General features: G+C 51.9%; 7 protein-coding genes across 7 annotated transcripts; 4 read left to right on the forward strand and 3 right to left on the reverse strand.

The window, feature by feature from the left end:
- Positions 1 to 279: 279 nt before the first annotated feature.
- On the forward strand, positions 280 to 1,719 carry ASPVEDRAFT_25695 (uncharacterized protein; the record flags this gene model as incomplete). The annotated part of the gene is made up of 1 exon (XM_040809806.1): positions 280 to 1,719. The coding sequence occupies one exon, from the start codon at positions 280 to 282 to the stop codon at positions 1,717 to 1,719; it is 1,440 nt and encodes a 479-aa protein (XP_040664611.1).
- A 74-nt stretch (positions 1,720 to 1,793) lies between these two features.
- ASPVEDRAFT_38338 (sulfotransferase family protein) lies at positions 1,794 to 2,710 on the reverse strand. The gene has a single exon (XM_040811680.1). The coding sequence runs from the start codon at positions 2,695 to 2,697 to the stop codon at positions 1,837 to 1,839; it is 861 nt and encodes a 286-aa protein (XP_040664612.1). The 5' UTR covers positions 2,698 to 2,710; the 3' UTR covers positions 1,794 to 1,836.
- Positions 2,711 to 3,222: 512 nt separating this feature from the next.
- ASPVEDRAFT_80479 (uncharacterized protein) lies at positions 3,223 to 3,963 on the reverse strand (the record flags this gene model as incomplete). The annotated part of the gene is made up of 1 exon (XM_040816877.1): positions 3,223 to 3,963. The coding sequence occupies one exon, from the start codon at positions 3,961 to 3,963 to the stop codon at positions 3,223 to 3,225; it is 741 nt and encodes a 246-aa protein (XP_040664613.1).
- Positions 3,964 to 4,778: 815 nt separating this feature from the next.
- On the reverse strand, positions 4,779 to 6,079 carry ASPVEDRAFT_124007 (polysaccharide lyase family 1 protein; the record flags this gene model as incomplete). The annotated part of the gene is made up of 4 exons (XM_040806142.1): positions 4,779 to 5,384; positions 5,407 to 5,514; positions 5,558 to 5,894; positions 5,946 to 6,079. 4 exons carry the CDS (start codon positions 6,077 to 6,079, stop codon positions 4,779 to 4,781), a joined length of 1,185 nt encoding a protein of 394 aa, XP_040664614.1.
- Positions 6,080 to 6,656: 577 nt separating this feature from the next.
- ASPVEDRAFT_126057 (haloacid dehalogenase, type II) lies at positions 6,657 to 7,407 on the forward strand (the record flags this gene model as incomplete). The annotated part of the gene is made up of 2 exons (XM_040806326.1): positions 6,657 to 6,813; positions 6,866 to 7,407. 2 exons carry the CDS (start codon positions 6,657 to 6,659, stop codon positions 7,405 to 7,407), a joined length of 699 nt encoding a protein of 232 aa, XP_040664615.1.
- A 556-nt stretch (positions 7,408 to 7,963) lies between these two features.
- Positions 7,964 to 9,491, forward strand: ASPVEDRAFT_123510 (purple acid phosphatase family protein; the record flags this gene model as incomplete). The annotated part of the gene is made up of 2 exons (XM_040806090.1): positions 7,964 to 8,090; positions 8,134 to 9,491. 2 exons carry the CDS (start codon positions 7,964 to 7,966, stop codon positions 9,489 to 9,491), a joined length of 1,485 nt encoding a protein of 494 aa, XP_040664616.1.
- A 335-nt stretch (positions 9,492 to 9,826) lies between these two features.
- ASPVEDRAFT_162398 (uncharacterized protein) lies at positions 9,827 to 11,991 on the forward strand. Its single transcript, XM_040808599.1, has 2 exons — positions 9,827 to 11,268; positions 11,315 to 11,991. Exons 1-2 carry the CDS (start codon positions 9,876 to 9,878, stop codon positions 11,815 to 11,817), a joined length of 1,896 nt encoding a protein of 631 aa, XP_040664617.1. The 5' UTR covers positions 9,827 to 9,875; the 3' UTR covers positions 11,818 to 11,991.
- Positions 11,992 to 12,009: the final 18 nt, after the last annotated feature.

Below are 12,009 nucleotides of genomic sequence, written 5' to 3' on the forward strand. Positions count from 1 at the left end.
CCGGATATGTTATGATATACACCCCAGGGAATGTGCTGTAGTCTATGTACAGAAGCTACTAGATAATGAATGGAATACAATGCCACACAAATTATGAATGGCTCTTTGTACGGCTTTCTTTCGAAGCCGTTGCGAATGCTTAAATAAAGCAACATCCAGTATGCCTTAGACGGCGCTTTCTATTCAATTATACTGACAGTCCAGCTTAAGTTGCTTGGTACAAATTGACCATATAACTTGATTTAACACAGGTTGAAATATAAGATTGCTGATTCCAAGATGGTCCAAACACCTGAGCCGAAACTGTTTCGATTGGAATCGGTTCGCAAGGTGTTCCGATGGAAATGGGTTCGATGCAAGCTGTTTCGATCCAAAGGGCGTCAGAACAGTCATGATACTATGCGCGAATCGACGGTGGAGCCCTCAGATATCAAGCAGTCCACCTTGAGCCACCCCAGCAGTATTACCCAGGCTCATCCACAGACAGATCAATCAACAGAGGATCAATCCAGCCAGTATGGCCTTGACTGGCATCATGGCGAGGCAGTCTGGACAGAAACACCAGATATCGACGCTATAAAGGCACTGGTGGCCCACCGTGTCAGTGCTGTCTTAAATACCAAATCCCTCAATGCGTCCGACATCCACGTCGAATTCCTCGGGAATAGCGGATACTACAGGCTATATTTAATCTCCTCACCAAGACTTCCTCAAAAGTACTTATTCCGAGCGACGCTGCCCGTGGAGCCCTTCTATAAAACAGAAAGCGAGGTTGCCACGATGGCGTTTATCCGCAAGTATACCGCGCTCCCTGTTCCCCTTGTCATTGATTATTGCTCTTCAGCATCCAACCCTATAAAGTTCGAGTGGATTCTGCAGGAATGCGCCGAGGGAACCGCTCTATCAGAGACCTGGGATGATATGCCGTTCCATATCAAAGCCGAATTTACCGTTCAGATGCAGCGGCACATGCAGCTGTTGCAGGACTTTGACTTCCCGTGGATAGGAAATCTATACCACTCGCGCTGCAAGGACAGAGTCAATGGACAGCCCGCCAAGTGGATCCGTGTGTCGGATGGTCAGGACCAGGACGACCCTGACTTTGTGATAGGCCGCATCGTGTCGCCTTGGTCGTTTCGGGGAAAACGACGAGATATATTGGCTGACCGTGGCCCTTTTGTCAGTGGCTCGCATCTCATGCTCGCCAGAGCTGATCTCCAAGATGAATACCTCCAGCAACTTGCCCTGGGCTCAACGGATGAGTCCTGCAGAGTGCCAGAGCTACTGAATTCTGAATACAGTCGGGAAGTGTATCAATCAATAAAGGCTTGGGAAGATACACATCCACATCATGAAGACGAGCACCGAGTCCTCCACCATTCCAATCTCTCTGACCGTGATATTATCGTACAAAGTTCGAACTCTAATCCGATACAGCTCTCCGGAATCATCAACTGGGAGTCTGTGGGAACTGTGCCTACCTGGCAAGTAGACTTTCCTCATTTCCTCAAAGGTCCATCAGGTAGCGAACTGCAGAGTCGATGGCGGCCGTCTATGAGCGCGTCTGATAGCGAGGCCTTGATGAAGGACGGACAGAAGGTTGATCTCCGGCAAATCTATGGAGAGCCTTTGCGGCCGGCTTTGACGGTTAAGATTTCTCGGTGTTTACAAGAGTGTGCGGAGGCTCTCGAGCAGTTTGACCAGGCAGAAAGCTGTTGACGATGCATACGCATCCAGTCTTTGTATATACACTTGTTTTCGTGCGCCTATTAGTTTTAATAACACACTATACTAATCCATTTTATGGTGATAGATTTATAAGCGGCTTCCCTTGAATCACTGGTAGACTACAAATCTGGCTATGGTATACCCCCCAACCACCACGATAACCGCCCCAAAGATAATCATATTCCTAACAGCCCTAGCATGATACTCCGCAGTAGTGACAGCAATCCTCTCCGCCCAAGCCCCCGGCGGATTCCCATTCGGAAATTCAACATCAGGCACATCCCTCCCTAGAAACCGACACAGCGGCTCCCAGCCATCCTCAACCGACCACTCCAGCAACCTCTCCTCCGGCAGCCCCAGCCCACGCACCATGGCAACATGCTGCTGATACACCCACTTCCCATTCGACGCAAAACTACCCCGGAAGAACGTCGGCATCATCGTCCGACACATGGCCTGGCGGATCCAGAACAACTCCCCGCAGAACCACGACTTCACCCAGTCCCAGTCGGCGGGGTTGATATCGAAATAGCCCATCGTGGCTTGCATGGATTTGTACCATGCGTCGAGATCCTTGCGTGTATTGAGGATGACTTTGGCATCCGGGTATGCGGCGATTAATTCCGGTGCGAATTCCGCAGCGAAGAGATCGCATACGCCCACGCAGTCGCCAAGAACTGTGTCGAAGTCTTCGGCTGTGAGCTTTGGACCGGGGGTTGAGCCTGATGCTGGTAGGGTGGCGTATTTCTTCTTCAGCAGCCGGTATGTCTTTTCGAGGTCGTAGGGGGGTAGGATGGTGTCGAAGCCATGGTGGGTGTGCTCGGAGCCAAGCGTGTGTAGGGCTTCGCGGAGAGATTCGGTTCCGGAGCGAGAGATGCCCACGGCGAGGATTTGCATGGGTTTCTTGCGTTGTGTTGTTGGTGCTGGGACCCCGTATATGAGATGGAGGAGCCAGTCTGGGGCGTACATTTTTGCAGTTAAGGAGGGAGACTTGAAAGTGGCAGTGATTGCCTGAGGGAGGGATGGCTTATTTATGTCACTCAGCAAAGAGGTGGATATACTTGGTCCTGATAGGGGCGCACGCAATGACCGGATTGATGCTTAGTGCTGTCAGCACGTCCCTATCCTCCAGGCCGGAATCTGTATGGTGGGCAGGGCTGAAGGATTCGTCTGATACTGGATTAATGACATGGCCAAGCTGTCAGCAGATGGCTTATGGAAGTAAGCAGAGCAGTAATAACTCTCCCGGCACTAAGCAGAACTAGACAAAAGCGGCATATAAATGGACAGCGGATCATTCTAACCTCTATAATTTATAATATCGCCTGTCAACATCTCAGAACAAAAGAGCTTCAACATTAGACGCTGCTGATATACATATAGAAGCCAGAGTAGTACCGTTGATCAATCCATCGGTATCTGACTCTGAACAGGAGCTCTACTATACATCACTATCTACCCCCACATCAAACGAAGCGAGTAATCTTCCAAGCTCTACACATAGCCAGCACTTATGCTATACCCCCCGCCATTCACAGCCTTCCACTGGTAGTTCCCATCCTCCTCACACCCACCATACGGATACGGCTCACCCAACTCCCCAACCCCCTTACCAGAGGACGTACTATTACTTTTCGGCGGATAGAACGTCACCGCAGCCCTGGGCATAGTATCACACTCGCCCTTATCTTCTGCCTCCTGGACATTGAACAAAAACCACTCCACAAAGCCCATATGCGACCCCGAAATCCCCTTCGAGCCAGCCGGAAGAGTATAAGTGCCAATATGCGTTTTATTTCCACGGTCCGCATCAACAAGCATGCCCGTCCAGGTCGTCCCGTTCGTGTTTCTGATCACCAGATGGTACAGATGCGCATACGGTGCGGGAATCTCAACGGCACAGCTCACGCCTGGGCCGCCGTCTGCGCCATCTGCGCAGTTCGCGTGATCGGTTGTTGTTGTTCCCGGTGCGAAGCTGGAGAAGACGGCGTGGATGATGCTTCCGTTGGCGGTGTCGGGCTTTGGCTGCAGGCCGGTGTACCCGATGCCTCCGGCGTCGATGAAGGGGAATTGTTGGGCGTAGTAGAGGCCGGTCTCGTGTTTTGTGTTGGGCATGGCCATGGGGAAGGTGATGTCTTTTAGGCCGGAGGAGGTGACGTTTTCCATGCTCCAGTAGATGCCCATGTTGGCAGATACCAGAGGGAGCAGTGGGATGAGGGAAGTGGTGAGCTTCATAATGAGATATAGACTGTGACAAGGAGGTATGCTTTCATCAAAGGTAGAAATGTTCGTAGGCTTTATACCCCGATAGCAGTTAAAATATCGCATTTCAGAATACGCCTCTATACTCCAGCTCAATCAATCTCGAACAACACGAGTTTGATATTCACTGTCTATACAAGAGGCCCATACTCGGTAAGCGAACGCCAATAACAAGACATGACAAGCGAGAATCCCCAGGAGTTCCGCCGATCCCAATCAGACGCGATCGCATGACAGATCGGATCATCACTTTTAGGGCGACGTTTGTGTCTTGCCTAAAGAAGAAGTTTGTGTGGAGTGATGGGGCTGCCACGCGGCCGTCTATAAAGCCTCAACAGCTTCGAAGTATACTTCCTAGACCCTAGCACTTTAGCTGAAGTATAATAAGGAGCACACTACAATTGTATAGGGAGCCAGGATTTATCAATCCCGGTCAACAAATAGCTAAGATGAGCGTGAACGCGCTGGGAATGGCTTCATCTGCCAAGATTGTCACAAACTTTAAAATGGTCTTTTCTGTCCTGATCGACAGGCCACTGGGTCTCGGGTTTCAGATATATAGAGTGCTTGCTGCCCCAACGAGTTGACTAACGAAGTCCCTGGAACCAACGTCGAATTGTTTGATAGCGTAGACCCTCATCTGATGGCACTGTAGCATCTTACCTGTGGGTATGCAAGAGCTGTAAATGCCTCATCGAACTGTCTTACTTTCTGCAGGATATTGATATGATACTGAACAATGCCTTCCTAACCCATTCCTAGCCATGTTTAAACGAGGTAGTCTAGAGTTATATCTTCCCAACACCAGCATTGGCCACGACAGTCGAAGGCACATCCGCCACCCCAATATGCCCAATAAGCGAACCCTTATACGCAGCAGCCTGGCTCAGCACAGCAGCATCAGTCCTGTCTGTCCAAGTCCCCGAATTACTCAATCGGTTCCACTCGCAGATATACCCAAGTTGGCCCACACAATTCCCCGCCGCAGCCACCGTCGCCACGTCATAAATCTGCGCTCCGCTCGTCAACGAGTCCGGCGTGAGCGGCGTAGTCACCGAATCAAAGTAATTCCCTTCAAGCAGGGACCAGGTATTCGTGTCGATATCGAAGGCGTGCCCGCCGATGTCCTTGAAGTAGTTGTTCACGGCGTGCAGGAAGATCTTGGAGTCGGTGTAGTCTGTGCCGATGTGTGGTGCCCTCCCTGAAAGGTCATGGAGATAGTTGTTGGAGAAGGTGTACCAGTCTTCGAGGCCGATTAGGAGCAGTGTCCAGTAGTGTTTGCCATTGCAGCCGGAGGACCAGGAGGTGCGGCCGTCGAATTCGTTGTTGGAGATTGTGACGTGTCCGGCTGTGCCCCAGCCGCTTACTATCATTTGGCGGCCGATGAGGGAGATCTATATAGTTATTGTTTCTAACCGTTGAAACCTCTGTAGAGGGGTATACCTTGTTGTGGTCAATCCAGACGTAGTCCGCGCCGTCGAGGGTGATGGCATCGCCGCCCCAGACATACTGCGGATTGAGGTTCTACACGATTAGCAGTATACTAGATACTAGATAGATGTCTCACCGTGATATGGACATTCTGGATGATGACATTGCTGTTCCCTCCCCTAATCCTCAGCCCCTTCCCCTTGATGACTCCCGCAGAGCCAACACCCACGATACTCTTGTTACTGCCCACATCCAGAGGGCTTCGAGCAGCATTATCGTACGTACAGGAAACCCAAGTCCCGTCAGTACAGGTATCCTGGATCCAGGCCTGTCCGGCAGAAGTTCCACCAGAGCAGACGGTGGTGCGCGTACTGCAGCATTGTGTCGATGTGGTCCCTTCAGACCCGGCAAAGTCCCAGGTACGGTCGATGAGGATGACGCGGGCGGTGCTATCTGTGATCCATTCTTTGAGTCTGTTACGATTAGCTAGCAAGTCTGGAATATCTGGAAGGCTGTAAACTGACTGAGCAAGGCTGGATGGGGCAGCGGGTGTAGCAGAGCCACCACCGGTTGTGCCAGCTGCGAAGCCAGACGGGGTTCCCTTGACTTGGGCTGTTGCAGCCTGGATGAGGGCAAGGAGTGTATAAAAGGTCTTCATTGTATACGTGCAGATATCCAGGTAGTGCTAATCACGGATTGATTGTATTGTAGCATGTTGCCTTTATATATTGAGCCTTCAGGTCACAACGCTTGAATATTATTTTATTAAGTCTATAACAGCCATCTGACTCGAATTCTGTTTAATCTATATTCATCAGACCAACCTGGAAGTACCACGGAGTCTATCAAACTCCCACGCCACAGACAAGTCGTTCCATCCAGTAGTTGATGCCAAACTGAAGAACTTCATGTGATACTATTTATTTCTGCATTTCTAAAGCTCTCGAGTCCATGTGATGTGGTGTAATTCTCCGGGCAGCATCAGAACGGGCGCAAACCCGGCGGAGGACATAGATTTATATTGCTGGAGTGAAGGTCTAGGCCTGAGATTCGGCTGTTTATATTTTATATTGTTTATATTGATCGGACAAAAGGAGGCTAAGCATCTTCCCCGCAGTCTCTGCCAGAGTGTGTAACATTCCTGCAGAATTGCGGGCGGACAGCCTTCACCTTGCCAGCATGAAATAACCACGGTAATTCCCCGCATCTTCAACCACCATCCATCCAGATACAATATGGCAAAAGTCATCGCATTCGACCTGTACGGGACTCTGCTCTCCACCGAGTCCATAGCCAAGAAACTCGAGGCGCACTTCCCCGCAAAGGCCCAGTCCATCTCGAGTCTCTGGCGCCGCTACCAGCTCGAGTACACCTGGCGCCTGAACAGCATGGGTATCCAACCCTGAAGATATTCAAGATCCTTGACACGAGCTAATATAGGTAGGAATATACTCGCCCTTCTCCGAGGTTACCCGCAACTCCCTGCACCATGCCCTCGCAGAACACGACGCCTCGCTCAGCGACGACGCCATCGCCGCCCTAATGGCCGCTTACGACGAGCTATCGACCTTCCCCGACGTCGAGCCAACCCTGAACCGGTTAGCGAAGAGTCCGACCGTCAAGGCCGTCGTATTCTCGAACGGCACGCGCGAGATGGTGTCGCATTCGGTGCGCCGTTCCCCTGACCTGTCCCCGCACGCGGCGGTCTTTGCAGATATTGTCACCGTTGACGAGGTGAAGCAGTACAAGCCCTCGCCGGATGTTTATTACCATCTGGCGAGAGAGGTGGGCAAGGAAGACGAGTTGCAGGATATCTGGCTGGTTAGTGGCAATCCGTTTGATGTTGTCGGGGCGAGGAGCGTGGGCATGAATGCGATCTGGGTTGACCGTGCTGGACGAGGATGGGCTGATGCAGCAGTTCCGGGTCTGCGCCCGACTGTTGCAGTTACGAATCTTGAAGACATTGTTGGTCTGATCGAGGAGTGACGATCTTGCTGTATAGGATCTAAGCGAGTGGAGCGACCCGCTGATAACATCGAATTCATGTGAATTCAAGTACGTTGCATTTTCTGCATGTAGGTGCAGACTTGTGATATACTTATTCGTAATGGAATTGGGAAATTTCCAGAACACTCTACTGATGCCCAGGGGAGATGCTGTATCAAGCAGGATAGCAACAGCCTCGGAACACAGCAATTTATAATTTACAATTCGGCAGGACCTGCTAACTGCAGAGTATCCACAGTTAATAAAGGACAGTCCTGAGTGGCCACTGACGATCTGCGAACGCTGCATGTGCCCCTTAACCAGCTAACCGGCCGTCTGATTCCGCGGGCCATCTGCCAATAACCAGGAAGGGATCTGGGCTTATCCAGCTCGGTTCCAGGGGATCAGCAGCGTGCCTGGTGAGATCGTGTTGATTGGGGTGACGCCGTTAAAAATTCCATCCACATGCCGCTGCAGTCAAGCTCTGGCGGCCTATATGATGGCGTCCGCCCGTCTTGGTGGCAGATCTTGACAGCTTGATCACCATCAAAACGCCATGAGACTCTCTTTACTAGCTGCGCCGTTGCTGGCGGCGTCTGCCCTTGCAAAGGCGAACCTGCCTGCCCTTCCTGCTGATCTGACGACGCCGTTCCAGCAGCGTCTTGCTATATACGGGCCCAATGGTAAGCCACCAACCCATATGATGGCCTATATTGACTGTCCTAGCCGTGTCTATCGGATGGAATACGTATACCCAGCTGAACCAGTCCTGCGTGGAGTATGGCACCTCCAGTAGCAAGCTCGACAAGCGCTCCTGTGCCAGCGCGTCCACCACGTATCCCAGCTCTCGCACGCACGAGAACGTGGTCATCCTCGACGGCCTCACTGCCGGCATCCCATACTACTACAAGATCGTGTCCACCAACTCCAGCGTCGACCACTTCCTCAGCCCTCGCTCGCCCGGCGACAAGACCGCTTTCAGCATCAACGCCGTCATCGACCTCGGCGTCTACGGGCAAGACGGCTTCACAATCGAAGGCGACAAGACCAAAAAGGACGTCATCCCCAGTATAGACCCATCGCTGAACCACACCACAATCGGCCGCCTCGCCAACACAGTCGACGACTACGAATTCATCATCCACCCGGGCGACTTCGCCTACGCTGACGACTGGATACTCACCCCGGCGAACCTCCTCGACAGCGAAAACGCCTACCAAGCAATCCTAGAGAACTTCTACACGCAACTCGCCCCCATCGCCGGCCGCAAGCCCTACATGGCCAGCCCGGGGAACCACGAGGCCGCATGCCAGGAAATCCCATTCACGACGGGCCTGTGCCCAGACGGCCAGAAGAACTTTACGGACTTCATGCACCGCTTTGGAAACACCATGCCTTCCTCGTTCCCGTCGGTGTCGACGAATAACTCGGCCAAGGTGCTTGCGAATAAAGCGCGCGAACTCGCCCAGCCGCCCTTTTGGTATTCCTTCGAGTATGGTATGGCTCATATCGTTATGATCAACACCGAGACGGACTTTGAAGATGCCCCTGATGCTCAGGGTGGATCGGCCGGTCTAGGCGCTGGTCCATTCGGCGCAAAAGACCAGCAGCTACAGTTCCTCGAGGCCGATCTGGCAAGTGTAGACCGGTCGGTCACGCCGTGGGTTATCATCGCCGGACATAGGCCGTGGTATACAGCCGGGTCAGGCTGCAAGCCATGCCAGGAGGCGTTCGAGGATATAGTGTACAAGTACGGCGTGGACCTGGGCGTATTCGGGCACGAGCACAACTCGCAGCGCTTCCTGCCTGTTTACAACAGCAACCCTGATCCCAATGGGATGCAGGATCCCAAGGCGCCGATGTATATTGTCTCTGGGGCGGCGGGGAATATTGAGGGTCTGTCGTCGATCTCGAGTAAGCCGGATTTTACCCAGTTCTCGGATGATGAGAGTTATGCGTATGCGACGATTTCGTTTGTGGATGCGAATCATCTCAAGATTGTCTTTCTGGATGTGGTTTCTGGCGAGGTTTTGGATCAGAGTACCTTGTTTAAGAGCCATAAGGAGAGGTTTGTGAGGCAGTAGATGGTAGAGATAGTAGGTATATACTAGAGATAATACATGCATTTACCCTTGCATCACGCTGGAGTTAGACGACCTAGTAGCTAGATCCAAGCAATCATGATTATTTTCTGCCCGAGTCCTTGTACTTGCTAAAATAAATGAATTTGCCCATCTCTATTAGGACAGTAGCCGTGCTATGGCCCCTCACGCAGCGTAGACTCCGGCGGTTTAAATACCCCATTTGGGGTTAATTCGTGCAGTAGCCTCGTCGATGGACCAAGAATGTCATGGATCCACCGCGGAGAATGAGAAGAGTTCTTGCATGCATCGTGTGGTATAAACACACGTTGAATCCCTGAACATCTCCGAGTATGCTCAACTCTATTGGCATCATCGTCGCCCATCATGTTCAATCACCTCGGTGTCTTGGCCGTCTTAACCAGTTTCGCCGCCGCAGGACGCTTTGAATATGCTGGCAGCTCTATGAAGTCGCAGGGTATTCATTATTTCGCATCACCGTTTTCAGCAGGGCGTGTGTTTGACCTCCGACTTTTGGATGACATCGTCAGGTACGCACCGGGCCTGGTTCCAGTGACTGTGCTGGCGCAACCCCATCGCGATCTCGAGGATATCTTCACCAGTTGGGCGTCGAAAGACGATGTTTGGCAACCAGACTTCCTCGACACGGTTTTTGTTGGCGGCGCTGACGTATCTGAGCCGGCAAAGGCAACCTACTATGCCAATCACAACTCGTCGGTCATACCACTTCTGCATGATAGCCGGGTGCCTTCAGGCCCTTATTTCCTTGATACCTCTACCGGGCACGCTTATCCAGTATTTCGACTGTATGATGACTTTGCCGGTGCGTTCAGCCAGTCTTTGCTGCAACGGCCAGACGGACGCTTCCAGACACTGTCTGCTCAAGCCCCATCGGCGGGGTCATTGACTATTGGCGTGCCTTCTCGTCTATACTTCACACCGACCAAGGAGAAGCCTTTAGCCGGAGTCCGTATTGGAGTAAAGGACATCTTCGAGATTGCCGACATGAAGAGATCTAATGGTAACCGGGCCTGGTATGGCCTTTATCCTCCCGCGAACAACACGAGCATTGCCATTCAGAACCTGATTGATGCCGGCGCGGTTATTGTAGGTCTCCAGAAGCTGTCTCAGTTCGCGAACGGCGAGACACCAACTGCTGACTGGGTTGACTATCATGCACCGTTCAACCCCCGTGGTGATGGCTACCAGGATACGGCGTCCTCGTCAGCTGGAGCTGGCTCATCTATCGGATCCTACGAGTGGCTCGATGTAGCGGTAGGAAGTGATACAGGTGGCTCAATTCGTGGTCCTGCCGCTGTCCAGGGCGTTTTTGGCAATCGCCCGACATATGGCTTGATACCGTTAGACGATGTAATGCCATTGTCGCCAACGCTTGATACTGTTGGACTCTTGGCCCGTGATCCATATATATGGGACGTTGCCAATGCAGCATTATACGGCAACAACTACACATCCTATAGCGAAAAGGACATTGTCTACCCCAGAAGCCTGTATACGCTGGACTTTCCCTCTGCAAATACATCTGAAGGTCGGATACTCTGGGAATTCGCTGCAAATATGGCTCGAATCTTGGGTACAAGTATGAAACCTCTTGACCTCGACAAGGAATGGACAAGATCTGGCCCTGCTGAAGCCCAGGGGCAGTCCATCTCCCAGCTTCTAAATGTCACCTACACCGCGCTTATCACCAAAGAACAGACTAAATTACTCCGTGACCCCTTTTACGAAGACTATGCAGGTACGTCGTTTCCGGCTACCCTCGAGCAGGAGCTAACTTATACAAGGGACACACGATGCTCGACTTCCCTTTGTCGATCCCTCTCCCCTGGCCCGCTGGTCCTGGGCTGATGAGCAGCCTGCCTCCATACTCGATGAAGCCATCGCCAACAAGACACTATTTATGGACTGGTTCAACGAAAAGATCCTCCCGCCCTCTCCTGACTCTCGCAGCTGTTCATCCGGCATCATCCTACACACCGACAGCACAGGCCATTTGTCGAACCGCAATCGCTACCTCGACCCTCCCTCGTTACCATTTGGCTTCTCGAATGGACTGATATCTGTCTTTGCAGAGGCGCCCGATAGCGTCTACCCCCTCGGCGATGTCCCTGTCTTCAGCACGATAACCAATCATACGGAGCTGATCCCAGTAACCGTCAATGTTATTGCCGCCAGAGGCTGCGATGGGGTCATTTCACGGCTTGCGAAGGACCTTGTTGCTGCGGGGATTTTGACCATGCCTCGCGCTGGTTCAAGTCTCAAGGGAGGAGAAATTTTGCTTAAATAGTGGATGATCATTCAGAGTATATTAATAGCCTTAAAGTAGTCTATTACTATTCGTAGCCTGAGAGCAGCCTGCCAGTCAAATCCCTGCTGAGGAGATATCCTACGGTTTGCTCGGGTTCAGCTTCACTAGTAATATAAAAAGAGTCAACCATACCATGGTATATATTCTAGTAAAAGTCAGCAAGGGGTATCC

The sequence above is a fragment of the Aspergillus versicolor genome, assembly GCF_001890125.1.
Source record: "Aspergillus versicolor CBS 583.65 unplaced genomic scaffold ASPVEscaffold_2, whole genome shotgun sequence".
NCBI lineage: Eukaryota > Fungi > Ascomycota > Eurotiomycetes > Eurotiales > Aspergillaceae > Aspergillus > Aspergillus versicolor.

Bases quoted from the DNA above. Each gene is read 5' to 3' on its own strand.
- ASPVEDRAFT_38338 (XM_040811680.1), bottom strand. From the start codon at position 2,697: ATGTACGCCCCAGACTGGCTCCTCCATCTCATATACGGGGTCCCAGCA.
- ASPVEDRAFT_162398 (XM_040808599.1), top strand. From the start codon at position 9,876: ATGTTCAATCACCTCGGTGTCTTGGCCGTCTTAACCAGTTTCGCCGCC. The intron at 11,269-11,314 runs GTACGTCGTTTC...AACTTATACAAG, and splicing joins CTTTTACGAAGACTATGCAG to GGACACACGATGCTCGACTT.